Consider the following 12,524-nt stretch of genomic DNA (forward strand, 5'->3'; position numbering starts at 1 on the left):
CTGAAATATCATCCGACCCAATTAAAAGTAGACACTTGCCAAGTCAATTAATTATAAGAAATTAAGTTATTTTCAACTTTAAAAAAAAAATCATTCTTCCAAATCGATCCCTTACAAGTATGCCAAAGCCCAAAGCTAAAAAAAAACTATAACTGTTCTTTTTTCCTTGCACACAAAATTCAGTAAAAGAAACTTGTGAAATCTAAGTGGAGTTTAACCAAATTTGTTGACATGAAATCATAACATTCAGAGTATGATATCGATTAACAGGAATAAAGTCATCACATAAATGCAGAGTGCCCTATGATTCAACCCTTCAAACCCAAACATCCACGCTGTCGCCAACAACATTAACGCACACTGTCTTTGCCTGCATGGTACCACCGTCCATGCTCTCACCAAACTAATAATTCATCACTTATTATCATTCTTCAATTAATGCACAAATGGCTGGTGTGCTCTGCGACTCCGATGCTCGTGGTTTGTGCTCTCAAGTTGTGAAGGCTTTAAAGAAAACAACATAATCGATAGAGAAGCTCATGGATTCCACGAGGGACGAGCTTTCAAGTTGTGAGGGTCATTGAGTATAGTTGCCACTACAGTGCGATGCCTATGTTGTAATTGTTGTAAGCCAAAGCGGTTTCTCCAAACGATGTCCAAGCAACGAGGAGCGTGTTGTAGACGTATAGTGTGCGGAAAGGGTAAAATTGGAAAGAAAATAAACCTTAAAAAATTTTGAGGTGTCACATTTTATTTATTTATTAGAAAAGAGAGAGAACTTACACAACAGTTTCATGAAGCCAAGAGGTTTAGCGTGAGAAGTGTTGTGGTTTTAATTTTAGTGAAAAAACTCAAAACCGTCGTCTTAGCCGCATGTCGAACTCCGGCGACGCAAATGTAACCACAGAAGAGCAAGAAGCAGAGGCTGAGCAGCAATCGGAAGAATGGGAGACGATGGCACGAGCGTGGCTCTGCTCCTTCCCGGAGCCCAAGGAGGTGAGCATGGCCGAAGTCGAAGCCTGGATCGACTCCAACCTCGCCTCCCTCCCCGAAGGCCTCCGATCCATGCCCCGCCCCGATCTCTGCCACAGACTCATCTCCTTTCAGAATTGCATGAGACTCCCCAATCAGGTTCCCCACATTCCATTCAGATCTCGCTTTTTCCCTCTGCATTTATTAGCGAGAAAGGATCATTCTTAGTTAATAACGCATGAATAGATATTGAAATGTAATTAATATCCCTTAAGGCTTTGCATTAATCGTGCAATTTGAAGCTGTTACTCCTTCCTGACATTGTTTGGTCTTTCAGGAAAGGGAAGTGAATCAGCTCGATCTTCCGCACGCACGATTTCAGCGCACCGATCAGTGGATTCCGGTTTATTCGTGGTTGGAGACTCTGGACAAGGAAGATGTGGTTAAATCCAAGGAGATTTCTGACTGGTTAACTGATAACCCTAAGGTCCAAGAACAGTTGTGCTCGCGGCACTCGCGATATCATTTGATGCACTACATCAAGAAATGCCATCTCAAGATACTAAAAAGAAGGGAAAAGAAAAAGGTATCCTTCAATTTTTAGTTCAATTGACAATGACACACTTTTTATGACATTGTGGACATATCTGTATTTTGTAGATAGCCTCATCCTTCCCATTTCTATGATTGAAATAGTTTAGTTGCTTTCTTTACTTAATGCCTATCAATTTGGCATCTCCCCTGGTCTCTTAGCATAGGGTTGTGGTAATGTGGTGCTATTTTGATCCATTGCATCCCCATTTCCAGTTCACTCTTAGGTCCACTTGTCCCTTTCTAAAACAGAAAAAACCTATCTATGATATCTGTATTAATGGCATTGATGATAGTTTTAATATTATGGGTCTGTTTGGGTACAAGCCAGAAATGCTTTTGTAAGTTTCTCTACTGGAAATATAGAGCTTTTTCCCTCCCAAAAGCATTTCTAGCTTTGTATTCAAACAGGCTCTGTATGTTGGGTGAAATCTCTGTTGACTTCATATATCAAATTATTACTCGTTTACCTGTACAGGGTGTAGAACAGCCTGATAAAGACTCATCATTGAAGGTTCAGAAGGATGTGGCAATGAAGCACCCAGCCCCACCTCCATGTGTGCTTTTATTCATCCTACCTCTAAATTGTCTCTGGTTTATATGCAGATGAGTTTTTGTTTCACTTTCATTCAGCCAAAATTGGCACATATCTGTGAAGTAGCCTTTATGTAGGAAGCAGATTATTGGAAACTTGTTTGTGGGGAAATTTATTTGAAATGCTTTTAAGGAAACACAAGTGTAAGTTTCATCTGTAATCAATTTAATTTTGTGCGTGTGTAACATAATAGTCAATAGTGTGCTATATCGGTGCTATAGCAGGATAGTGAAGGAAAGCAGCCCTGTGCTTGTATGGGATTCAAATAGTGGAGCAATTTTCAATAGAGGCTGACTGCAATAGCGGCCAAAATAGTGGTTTTTTCAAGCATTTTAGTGGCACTGCTATGATGTAGGCTTCAGAAACCCATTTTAACCTCTGGAATCATTGTTTGGGATTGGGATTTTTTTGGGTAAAAGATTCCAGAAAAAAGTTACCTTTGTTTTGACTCTATTCCTTCATAGTTCATACTCTATAGGAGGACTACTATTTTTTCTCCTATGTTCCGTTTTTTTCTTCCTTTAGACTTCCCTGTTCACATTCTACTATTTTTTTATATCTAATTTTTTATGTTCTTTTTCTATTAATTTCACCATCATCTTTCCTTTTTCTGACTTGATTAATGTTCTTATTGCTCCTAGATTGATGGTGATTGTGTATGTAAAGTGTGAGTTATTATTTATCATTAATTTCTTTAAATATGGGTTTTTGTTATGTTTTTTGAGTATTTATATATTTAGTTTGCATTATACTAATATTTAAAATATCAGTCATCCTACTTCCCCCTTTATTTCTGTTTCCAATATATTGTGGTTTGAGCTGGTCTGTAGGGTACAATTTCTAATCTTTTCTCACTGTCCTGTACCTTTTTATAAGCTTCTATGTCAGTGTATGTCTATGAAGTGTTGTGGGATACTCTGTTCTAGCTTCGGGTTTATTTCTTTTGTCCGAGGAAGGAAATTTGGGTGGGTTAGTAGGGTATACATACTCTAAGATCTTAGTTATGCTCTTATATTTGTTTGCTCTATCTCCATATTCTTCTGTGTTGTCTGGACTGGTGAAATAAATAAATAGTGTAGGTTTTTTTTTTCAAGGTATATGATATTATGATTATATTCCCAAGAAGTGGCATTCCTAGAATGCCATGATCAGTAAAGTTATTCTTGACTTGAGTAAAAAAAAAACATGTTTTGTTTGCATTTAATATTTTCTAAATGTTTTTCAAAATTCAAATGATGGGAGTAAGAATGTGATAGAAACAAGTGTGAGTGGATGTTAATAGTCGGATTATAACATTACTTCCATCCCCATTTCCAATGTCATGCATGAGAAAGCAACACCTCATCATCTTATTAAAATTTAAGCAAGACATGAAAATGTCAGTTCCCTGGAAATGCATATTGCCAACAATATTTCAAGCTCATACATTTTCTTTTTTCTTGTAATTTTTATTTCCACTTCATCAGGTGGGCTAATTGCATGCACATAGCTTCTAACATTAGATTCGGAGTTTCCCTTATTTACAGGGAAAGCAATCACTGTGCTGACAGTATTGCCAATTTTGCTGTGGATAATAGGCAGAATTTTCGGTGGGGGACACTACCCTGTTTTTGCTCTTAGCAGCTAAGCCCGCAATATTACAGGGCTACCTCAGTATAGATTTGGATTTCCTTGACATGGGTCTTGGCCTAGTCCCCCCATGTGTTTTGTTTTCTTGTTATCTGCTTCATTAATAAATTTAGGCTGGCTTAGCATAGGATTAATTTAGGTTGGGATGTGCCCTCTAATTTTGATGTTTGGCCTTCCTTTTTTCTAAAAAAAAGTTTGGCTCATTCTTTATATTTGAACATGTCTCTAATTCTGCAAAAGGTCATACCTTAAAGAATTGTGTATTTTGAATCAGGCAGGTGTTGTGGAAATTATGTTACTGCTGTTTCTTTATAATTATAGGTGTTGATCTTCCCTTTGTAAATTTTTCAGGTAGTTCTGTAAGTAATCTGCCCAAAGATAGCGATTTGTTCTTGGCCAAAAGAAATGAAGCCTATCGTAAATATGAGATGTAAGTGAATTAGCTGATTTTGTTTGTGACATTGTAGGTATTACAAGTTTATCAATTATCATCAGTTTTCCTTGTTAATTTGTTTTCAGTCTACTGGAGTTGGAGAAGCTACTTACCCCAGTATTCAAGAAGCAACCTAGCGTAAATCAGTGAGTGTTGGAAACATCAATTGTTGTGTCTTCAGATAATGACTGGGAACTCCCTGATGTGGCTCCAGGGGTACCCTATTGCTAATTTGTTTACAAGTGTTTACCTTGGAAGGTAACTATTCTCTTCACAGGGAATGATAGATCATTAGTGTTTATCTATGTAGAAAGTAGTGTAGTAGAAATCGTCTGACCATTGACCATTACATCAGCTTCTGAAATGATGAATTTAAGCTAGTCTAAGTTTACTGTGAGTAATTAAACATTTCATGATATATCCTGTAAAGTGATGAATTAATGCCGCGAGTTAGGGTTATACTTAGTCAATTAGGAGTGTTCGCCGATTGTTCAATTTTGAAGGAAAATCATCGGTTTTTTTACCAAAGTACACACTCTCTCTCTATTCTTTTCCCAAAATACACTACTTTGGGTATTTATTCCCAAAGTACACCTGTTTGGGCAAACTTCAGGGAAGTCGGGTTCTCACACCCCGACTTCCGTTCTTCTTTTTTTTTTTTTTTTATAAAAAAGTTTTTATATTATTAAAATTAAATATTATATTATATAAAATTATTTTTAAATAATTTGAAAATTAGTTATTTATTAAATTAATTTATGTAATATTATTTTATAATTTAATTTTGTTATTAAGAAAATGATATTATTAAATTTAAGTGTTTTTGTTATATTATTTAAATTATTTAAGATATTTTTTGGTGAATATATGTTTTAAAATTTAAATTTTGTATAATAATATATTTATTTTAGTAAATATTTATTTTGTATAATAATCTGAATTTTAAAATTTTTAATTTAACTATTTTACTAAATATAATTAGTTTGTTTATGTTTTTAGATTTAATTAAAAATGATAAAATTAAAACTTTTAACAATTTATTTATATAAGAACATTATACTACGTCATCAATAAAATATTTAAACAATGACATTTGTCTAAGGAAAAACTAAGATGAGGATACATTAGGACAATTATTTCTGCTATGACTATGTTGCCGGCAAAGTCCACATTTTTTTCTACTTGCTCGTTCATTTTCGTCTTCGTCCATCTCAGTAGGAATGCGAGTTGAAACGGGACGACCCTTTACAGTCCTCTTTCTCCTTGGATCAGGACCTCACTGATCTCCTTCATATTCTTGCCACATTGATTCGTGTGGCAATAAACCAAAGGAGTTGTCGTAGATGTGCAAAATGTGTTGTAAAGTGAATATCATCGGCACATAGGTCATGGGATCAACATTGACAGATTTACAGGCAGCCATGACGTGAGAACACGGTAAATGTTTAGCCTGAAATTCACCACAATCACACTTTTGGGATTGTAACATTACTCTAAACCTTCCAGGTGGTCTGGGTGTTTCAAGTGGGGATTGAGTCTCGGTTATAATAAAAGTGTGATTGTGTCTGTCGAATTCATTTACAATGTGTGTATTAGATTCTTGTTGACCATTGCATCGAAGACGACTTCAGAATACTGTGAGCCGGAGTTGATCATTGCCTAAGTTTGTCGACCTCTATTAGCAAAGAGTTGTGCGGTCTTGAAATAGGTCTCCTCAACCAATGATGACACCGGCAAATGTCTTGTGTTTTTGAACATGGAATTAACAGACTCCGACAAATTGGTAGTCATATGTCCCAAACGCTTCCCCTCATCAAAGCATTGTACCCATTTTTGTTTGGGTAATTGATCAAGCCATTCAGCTGCACTTGGCTTATTCGCACGAATATCCCCAAGATGTCGCCAGTGCATCTTCTCTGTGTATGCGTACCCTGTAAATATTTAATCAATGTATTATGTTATAAAATTTGATTGAAAGAAAATTATAACGAATAAATAAAATAGATTCTCACCAGCCAACATAAGTGGTTTCTTTAAATGTTTGCAGTTTGAGTTACCACGAAGAAAGTTTTGTGCAATGTGGCGCAGGCAAAAGAAATGGGATGTGTCCTGGACCCATAAGTTACTTGGGTTGTTGTAGGCACTTATAATTGAGGGGTGTCGGTCTGAAATAAGAGAAATGTTAATTTGCGGAGTAACATGTCTTCTCAAATTCTTTAGAAAAAACCCCCAAGCTGAAGTTGTCTCCCCTTCTACAATGGCATAGGCAATCGGGAAGATATGGTTAGCTCCATCTTGTGCGGTAGCTATCAACAGTGTGCTAGTATACTTTCCGTAAAGCCATGTACCGTCTACTTGTACAATGGGTTTGCAATATGCAAAACCATTAATGCATGGACCAAATGACCAAAAGACACGTTTAAACAATCTTTTGCCCGGTACTATTTCTCCCCCCTCATACAAGGATTCTGTTTGAGCAGCGACCACAGTCCCGGGAACACAAGATTGCAAAGCTCCGAAAAGTTTTGGCAGTTTGGCATATGATTCTTCCCAGTTTCCATGAATCATCTCCAATGCTTTTTGCTTTGTTAACCATGTCTTCTTGTAGGATGGGGTATAATTCATGAACGTTTTAATCTCTGCAATCAATGTCTTGATGGAAACAGTTGGGTTTGTTTTGACAATTGGTTGGATGATCTGTGCTATGACGTGTTTGTCGAGTTGGCGATGATCTTGTGTAAGCATCGGCACGAGACAAGTGTGATGACCTCTGATACTCTTGATAATCCATTTGTTATGCCTCTTTGAATTGCATGCGCCCAAGCTCCATGTACAACCATTTTCATGTAACTTGCAGACGAAGTGTAGCCTTCTTTGGTCAGAGTAAATTGTTCTGCAATCAAAATGATTTCTGATGTTGTATTCTTTGATTGCTCGAATACATTGTGATTTGTCATCGAAGGTCATGCTAACCTCGAGTACACCGACTGATGGTTGTACATTGTGTTGCTGATGAACAAAATGGGGTCGATCAATATAGTGTGGTAGGTGGTCAAAGTTCAAGTCTACTGGACACCTAGGTTGCTGATATTGCAACGGAGGTGACGGAGGTGTCGTTGGTCTGCCAACACCCTCGTCATCGGTTTGGTCATCACTTTGGTCATCGCTTTGCTGATTGATGTGATCAAAGAATTGTTGATCCTCATCCTCAGTAAAATCATCCATGTTTTCATGATGAAATCGTATAATAGGATCTTCGTTAGCAATGGGATGTTCATCTCGGTTTGATGTTTGCGTTTGTGGTAGTTGTGAAGGTGGCGTAAAGGGGGATGAAGGATGGTTTTGTTGGTCAAAGGAGGTTTGTTGGCCATGAAAAAAGGAATCATTCTCGGATAATATTTGTGTGTATGAAGTATAAATGTCAAAGGGGTCTTGTGATTCAAGGTTGTTGTATGAAGATACTGGATTATTGAGGTCTATGTTGTTGTACGGTAACTATTGTGGAGGCGGTAGTTGTAGTTGTGGACATGAGGGTTGTGGAGACGATGGTTGTGGTTGAGAAATAAGCTCAGTAACAGCATAGAATTCGGCAGAATTCAATTGTGGATTCTGGATAATTATTTCCATCGCGCCTCTAAGATCATCATTGTCGAATAGTTGAGCCGAAATAAAACGTGTCTGACCGAGATGAATTGAAATAGGGACACGAAATAACAATTGAGCAACTTGTTCAGTTGCTCGAGTAGGAAGACGATTGTTAATTTTTCGAATGAATTGTGTAAACGTAATAGAACGACTGGCGTAAAAAAATATTGGGGTCGTACATTGGTACGTCGATCCTTGAACTGGATCGTCTACAATGTGACCACTGTGGTAAATGAGGGTTGGAATTTCTTTAGGTGGAGCCATGGTGGTGCTTATGGGATATGAGTGGAAATGGTGTGAGAGTTACAAATCGAGTTTTGTTTTGTGAGAAAATTGTTGTGTGTGATATGTTGTTGTCAAATGGTGATATTATATATAGGCTGAGAAAGTTTAGTACCAGAGTTAGATTGTAATGTTAGGTGGGAGAGTTAGATTGAAAGGTTAGGTTGGGAGAGTTAGTTACGAGGGTTAGATGGGAGGGTTAGGTGGGAGTGTTAGATTGGAAGGTTAGATGGGAGAGTTAGATTGGAAGGTTAGGTGGGAGAGTTAGTTACGAGAGTTAGATGGGAGGGTTAGGTGAGAGTGTTAGATTGGAAGGTTAGGTAAGATAGTTAGATCGGAAGGTTAGATGGGAGGGTTAGGCAGCAAAGTTAGTTACGACGGTTAGGTAGGAGAGTTAGGTAAGACATTAAGTGCATGTGAGTAATTTAGTGTACACATGTGAGTGAACAGTATGCAACCTCACACATTAATATACATGACAGACTGTTCGTTTAATCATGATTGTTGACCGCAGTGTTCTGTATCGCATGCCAAGGTCACATGGATTGTTCAGAAACATGTTAATGGGATAAACATACGCATGTGAGTGAACAGTGTGCAACACCAAACTTCAAAGCATCTCTGAAATGATGCATATGTAGACTATTATTACTGAAGTAAATTAAAAATAACAACTTCAAAGCATGCAACAACTACAACTAGATAATAAAGACGGAGAAAAACTTCAATGCAATACAACAACAAAATATGTTAAATTATTCATTCTAATTTCATGGTATTCTCCAGCTTCTGCTCCATGTCGGCCCAACTTAGGTCATTAACTTGAGTAGGTGATAATGAATTATGAACATCAACTTTAAGTTCCATACATATTACACTTCTCATATTGAGAAATGTATGAAACATGCATGAGACACCTTCTTCGTCAATAATTTGAATTGCCCTATATTGAACTTCACCATTTAATTGATATACAGGACAACGATACCAAAGGGTATTAATTATAGGCGTAACACCATTATCTGTAATTGATGACTGTATTGCAGTGATTATATTTGGCAGCGTCATTGTTGGATTCAAGAGTAATGACTTTGTGTTGTCACCTCTGAAAATTGCATTTGCACTTGAACTTTGAATGATTTCACCATTGATATAAACGTACACACAAATAGGCTCAGACCTCATTGCTAGCCCTCTCTGTTTTCTCTCACAATTTGATTAGACACAACAGTGCAAAGTATTAGGTGACATGGTAGGTTTATATATGCAATCAATCACGGGTCCATGGTTCACGTGAATTAGAATCTCGATGCATCACAGTACCACAGTCGTGTTAATGTGCTTTGGAATCTCGAGGCCTTATAACGAGACAAAATATAAATGTGGTTTGAAATCTCGAGGCATTACAATTACATTAAGTGTAATGTTGAGGCCATGTGAAATGTTGAGAACAAAGCTAATGCGGTTATCGTACGCATGTGGGTGAATAGTGTGCACGAAAATGTCATTGGTTCACGTGCATTAGAATCTCGATGTGTGACAGTACCACAGTTGATGTTAATGTGCTTTGGAATCTCGAGGCCTTGCAACGAGACAATTTATAAATGTGCTTTGGATTCTCGAGACATTTATAATTACCTTAACGTACGCATGCGGGTGAACAGTGTGCACGAAATTTTAGTGATTCACGTGAATTAGAATCTCGATGCACCACAGTACCATAGTCATGTTAACGTGCTTTGGAATCTCGAGGCCTTGCAACGAGACAAATTATAAATGTGCTTTGGAATCTCGAGGCATTACAATTATCTTAAGTGTATTTGTGCTTGCAAAACCGAACATAGTGTAAATAATAAATAGATGAGAGGTGCATGTCAATACCACATGTGCATCACCCAACTTCAAATTTTATATCATTTGTATTCGGTTTACCATTTGACATCATTCTCATGGATGATAAACCTCTATTGCGTCATCAACATGTTCATCGTTCACGTACTACGATTAATGAGTTAATCACTTCCTATTACCATACAATACCTGAACCAGAACCACAAATTATACCATTATTATCGTCTACCGGGTTCCAACATATTGCCTTAATCAAACAGTGTAAAATTGATCCTGCATTGATCACTGCATTGGTTGAACGATGGAGGCCTAAAACACATACCTTTCACCTGCCATGGGGAGAGTGCACCATCACACTCGAAGATGTTGCACTTCATCTAGGCATTAGAGTCGATGGTCGTGTTGTGACTGGACCTAACTTCTTACATTGGGATGAGTTATGCCACGAGTTACTAGGGGAAGTCCCTCCCGAAAATGCACGTAAAGGAGCCGCACTGAAGCTAACATGGTTGCTAAACATGATGCGCACACCATTGCCTGAAGAACCAACAACGCACCAACTACAATACAGGTGTAGAGCTTACATAATGTACATGATTGGCGGTGCTTTAATTCCTGATAAATCTGGAAATAGAGTTCATTTAATGTATTTGAACCTATTACGTGATTTGAACAACACAAAAAAATATAGTTGGGGTTCGGCTTGCTTAGCAAACCTGTATAGAGAACTATGTCGAGCATCATCGGAGGTTGGTAAATCTATGGGTGGTTGTGTCATACTATTGCAGTCATGGGCTTGGTACCACATGCCTTTTATTGCACCAAGAGTCCCACGACCAGAAACAACTTTTCCACTGGCTAAAAGGTTATTTACATATAGCGAAATGTAAATTTTTTTATTTCAATGACGTGTATTATAACATTACAATGAATACTGATTATGTATGTTTTACATTTTAGATGGAGTGGTGGTAGATTAGAATATAGGGCCACACCGCATGGTGACTTAGTCGGATATAGGTCTCGTATAGATCATATGGAGAGCCATGAGGTATGATACTATCATGATTTGCACCTTAAATATAAACATACATACTAACATGTTGCCTTGTTGGCATATATTTCAGTTTTCTTGGATCCCATATAGAGGATTTGAAGAACACCTACCCAGATGTGCATATAGAGACATGGAGATTTGGTCTGCATGTACTGCAATTATTTGTTTCTCGATTGTCGAATGGCATCAAACAAATCGAGTGAAGCTACAGTTTGGACTACAACAAGATATCCCTGTTGATCCCATGAATCTTGATTTACTTCACCAAATTGACATGCGAGGCAATCATTACACTGATTGGATGGAATATCATGCGGAGTGGATTAATATCTGGAAAAACAAACACAACGATATTTTAGCTGGTCAATGGGTTGAAGGAATAGTGACACATACACCAACGTACATGGAATGGTATAGAAAAAACACTACTTTGTTCTTGTCTATTGAACAACAACTACATGATCCACGCACAACAATTACACAAAATGTTGCAAGGTCAGGTGTTGAACAAACACATTTTGAAATTCCACATCCTCAGTCAATGTATTCTACTCCTTCACCTGTTCATCAAACTTTTGGCCACACTGGCGAGTCAGTCACCGCAACCACCCATGAATGGATGACCGATTTATTTGGCGTCGATTTCAATACACCAAATTCAGCGGCATCATATTTAGCTACTTTACAACAGTTCGATGCACCGCATTCGTTAGGAGAACAAGGTGAAAGTTCTTCAGCTGCAACAACCAACATTGAAAATACTAACATAGAACAACAACATGATCATAACGTGGAAGAACCAGTCATACTGGAAAGAAGAAATCCTCGACGTAATCGGCGTCCACCACCTTGTGGGATTGGTCATCGTCTTGGTCATTGAACGTTAGAGAATCCAAAAAAAACTATTTAGTGCACCAGTTCCATCGACTAACACCTCAAAATACAAGTACAAAATAAAAAAAACTATGATTTGGACCCTTGCAACTATGTTTAAGAGCCCATGTTCTGCATTTTTTTAAAATTATGTCCAACACATTAATAATGTTTGTGACTCATTTTTTCTATAGTTTGAACGTCAAAGAATCCAAAAAAAATTATTTCGTGCACCAGTTCCATCGACTAGCACCTCAAAATATAAGTACAAAATAAAAAAAACTATGATTTGGACCCTTACAATTATGCTTAAGAGCCATTGTTCTGCATTTCTTTAAAATTATGTCCAACACATTAATGATGTGTGTGCCTCATTTTTTCTATAGTTTGAATGTCAGAGAATCCAAAAAAAATTATTTCGTGCACCAGTTCCATCGACTAGCACCTCAAAATACAAGTACAAAATAAAAAAAACTATGATTTGGACCCTTGCAACTATGTTTAAGAGCCCATGTTCTGCATTTCTTTAAAATTATGTCCAACACATTAATGATGTTTGTGACTCATTTTTTCTATAGTTTGAACGTCAAAGAATC

At 37.3% G+C, this 12,524-nt stretch overlaps 3 protein-coding genes across 4 annotated transcripts; 2 read left to right on the forward strand and 1 right to left on the reverse strand.

The window, feature by feature from the left end:
- The first annotated feature begins 759 nt into the window (after window positions 1-759).
- On the forward strand, window positions 760-4,667 carry LOC114416178. Of its 2 annotated transcripts, none has more exons than XM_028381047.1 (5): window positions 760-1,131; window positions 1,310-1,558; window positions 2,042-2,150; window positions 4,139-4,217; window positions 4,307-4,667. In XM_028381047.1, exons 1-5 carry the CDS (start codon window positions 874-876, stop codon window positions 4,368-4,370), a joined length of 759 nt encoding a protein of 252 aa, XP_028236848.1. In that variant the 5' UTR covers window positions 760-873; the 3' UTR covers window positions 4,371-4,667. The 2 variants fall into 2 exon arrangements, with proteins under 2 accessions (XP_028236848.1, XP_028236849.1); XM_028381048.1 differs by having other exon boundaries at window positions 762-1,131; window positions 2,042-2,120.
- A 1,060-nt stretch (window positions 4,668-5,727) lies between these two features.
- Window positions 5,728-8,193, reverse strand: LOC114416180. The gene is made up of 2 exons (XM_028381049.1): window positions 6,233-8,193; window positions 5,728-6,151 (listed from the first exon to the last, which is right to left on the reverse strand). The coding sequence occupies exons 1-2, from the start codon at window positions 7,443-7,445 to the stop codon at window positions 5,880-5,882; spliced, it is 1,485 nt and encodes a 494-aa protein (XP_028236850.1). The 5' UTR covers window positions 7,446-8,193; the 3' UTR covers window positions 5,728-5,879.
- Window positions 8,194-10,096: 1,903 nt separating this feature from the next.
- Window positions 10,097-11,935, forward strand: LOC114415843 (serine/threonine-protein phosphatase 7 long form homolog). Its single transcript, XM_028380709.1, has 3 exons — window positions 10,097-10,863; window positions 10,959-11,049; window positions 11,126-11,935. Exons 1-3 carry the CDS (start codon window positions 10,097-10,099, stop codon window positions 11,933-11,935), a joined length of 1,668 nt encoding a protein of 555 aa, XP_028236510.1.
- The last annotated feature ends 589 nt before the right edge of the window (window positions 11,936-12,524 follow it).

This window comes from Glycine soja, chromosome 6 (genome assembly GCF_004193775.1).
Source record: "Glycine soja cultivar W05 chromosome 6, ASM419377v2, whole genome shotgun sequence".
Classification (NCBI taxonomy): domain Eukaryota; kingdom Viridiplantae; phylum Streptophyta; class Magnoliopsida; order Fabales; family Fabaceae; genus Glycine; species Glycine soja.

Coding starts and splice junctions, on each gene's coding strand:
- LOC114415843 (XM_028380709.1), top strand. CDS start 10,097: ATGGATGATAAACCTCTATTGCGTCATCAACATGTTCATCGTTCACGT. Junction 10,864..10,958: donor ACTTTTCCACTGGCTAAAAG/GTTATTTACATA, acceptor TTTACATTTTAG/ATGGAGTGGTGGTAGATTAG. Junction 11,050..11,125: donor ATCATATGGAGAGCCATGAG/GTATGATACTAT, acceptor CATATATTTCAG/TTTTCTTGGATCCCATATAG.
- LOC114416178 (XM_028381047.1), top strand. CDS start 874: ATGTCGAACTCCGGCGACGCAAATGTAACCACAGAAGAGCAAGAAGCA. Junction 1,132..1,309: donor GCATGAGACTCCCCAATCAG/GTTCCCCACATT, acceptor TTGGTCTTTCAG/GAAAGGGAAGTGAATCAGCT. Junction 2,151..4,138: donor ATTCATCCTACCTCTAAATT/GTCTCTGGTTTA, acceptor TAAATTTTTCAG/GTAGTTCTGTAAGTAATCTG.
- LOC114416180 (XM_028381049.1), bottom strand. CDS start 7,445: ATGGATGATTTTACTGAGGATGAGGATCAACAATTCTTTGATCACATC. Junction 6,152..6,232: donor GAAACCACTTATGTTGGCTG/GTGAGAATCTAT, acceptor AAATATTTACAG/GGTACGCATACACAGAGAAG.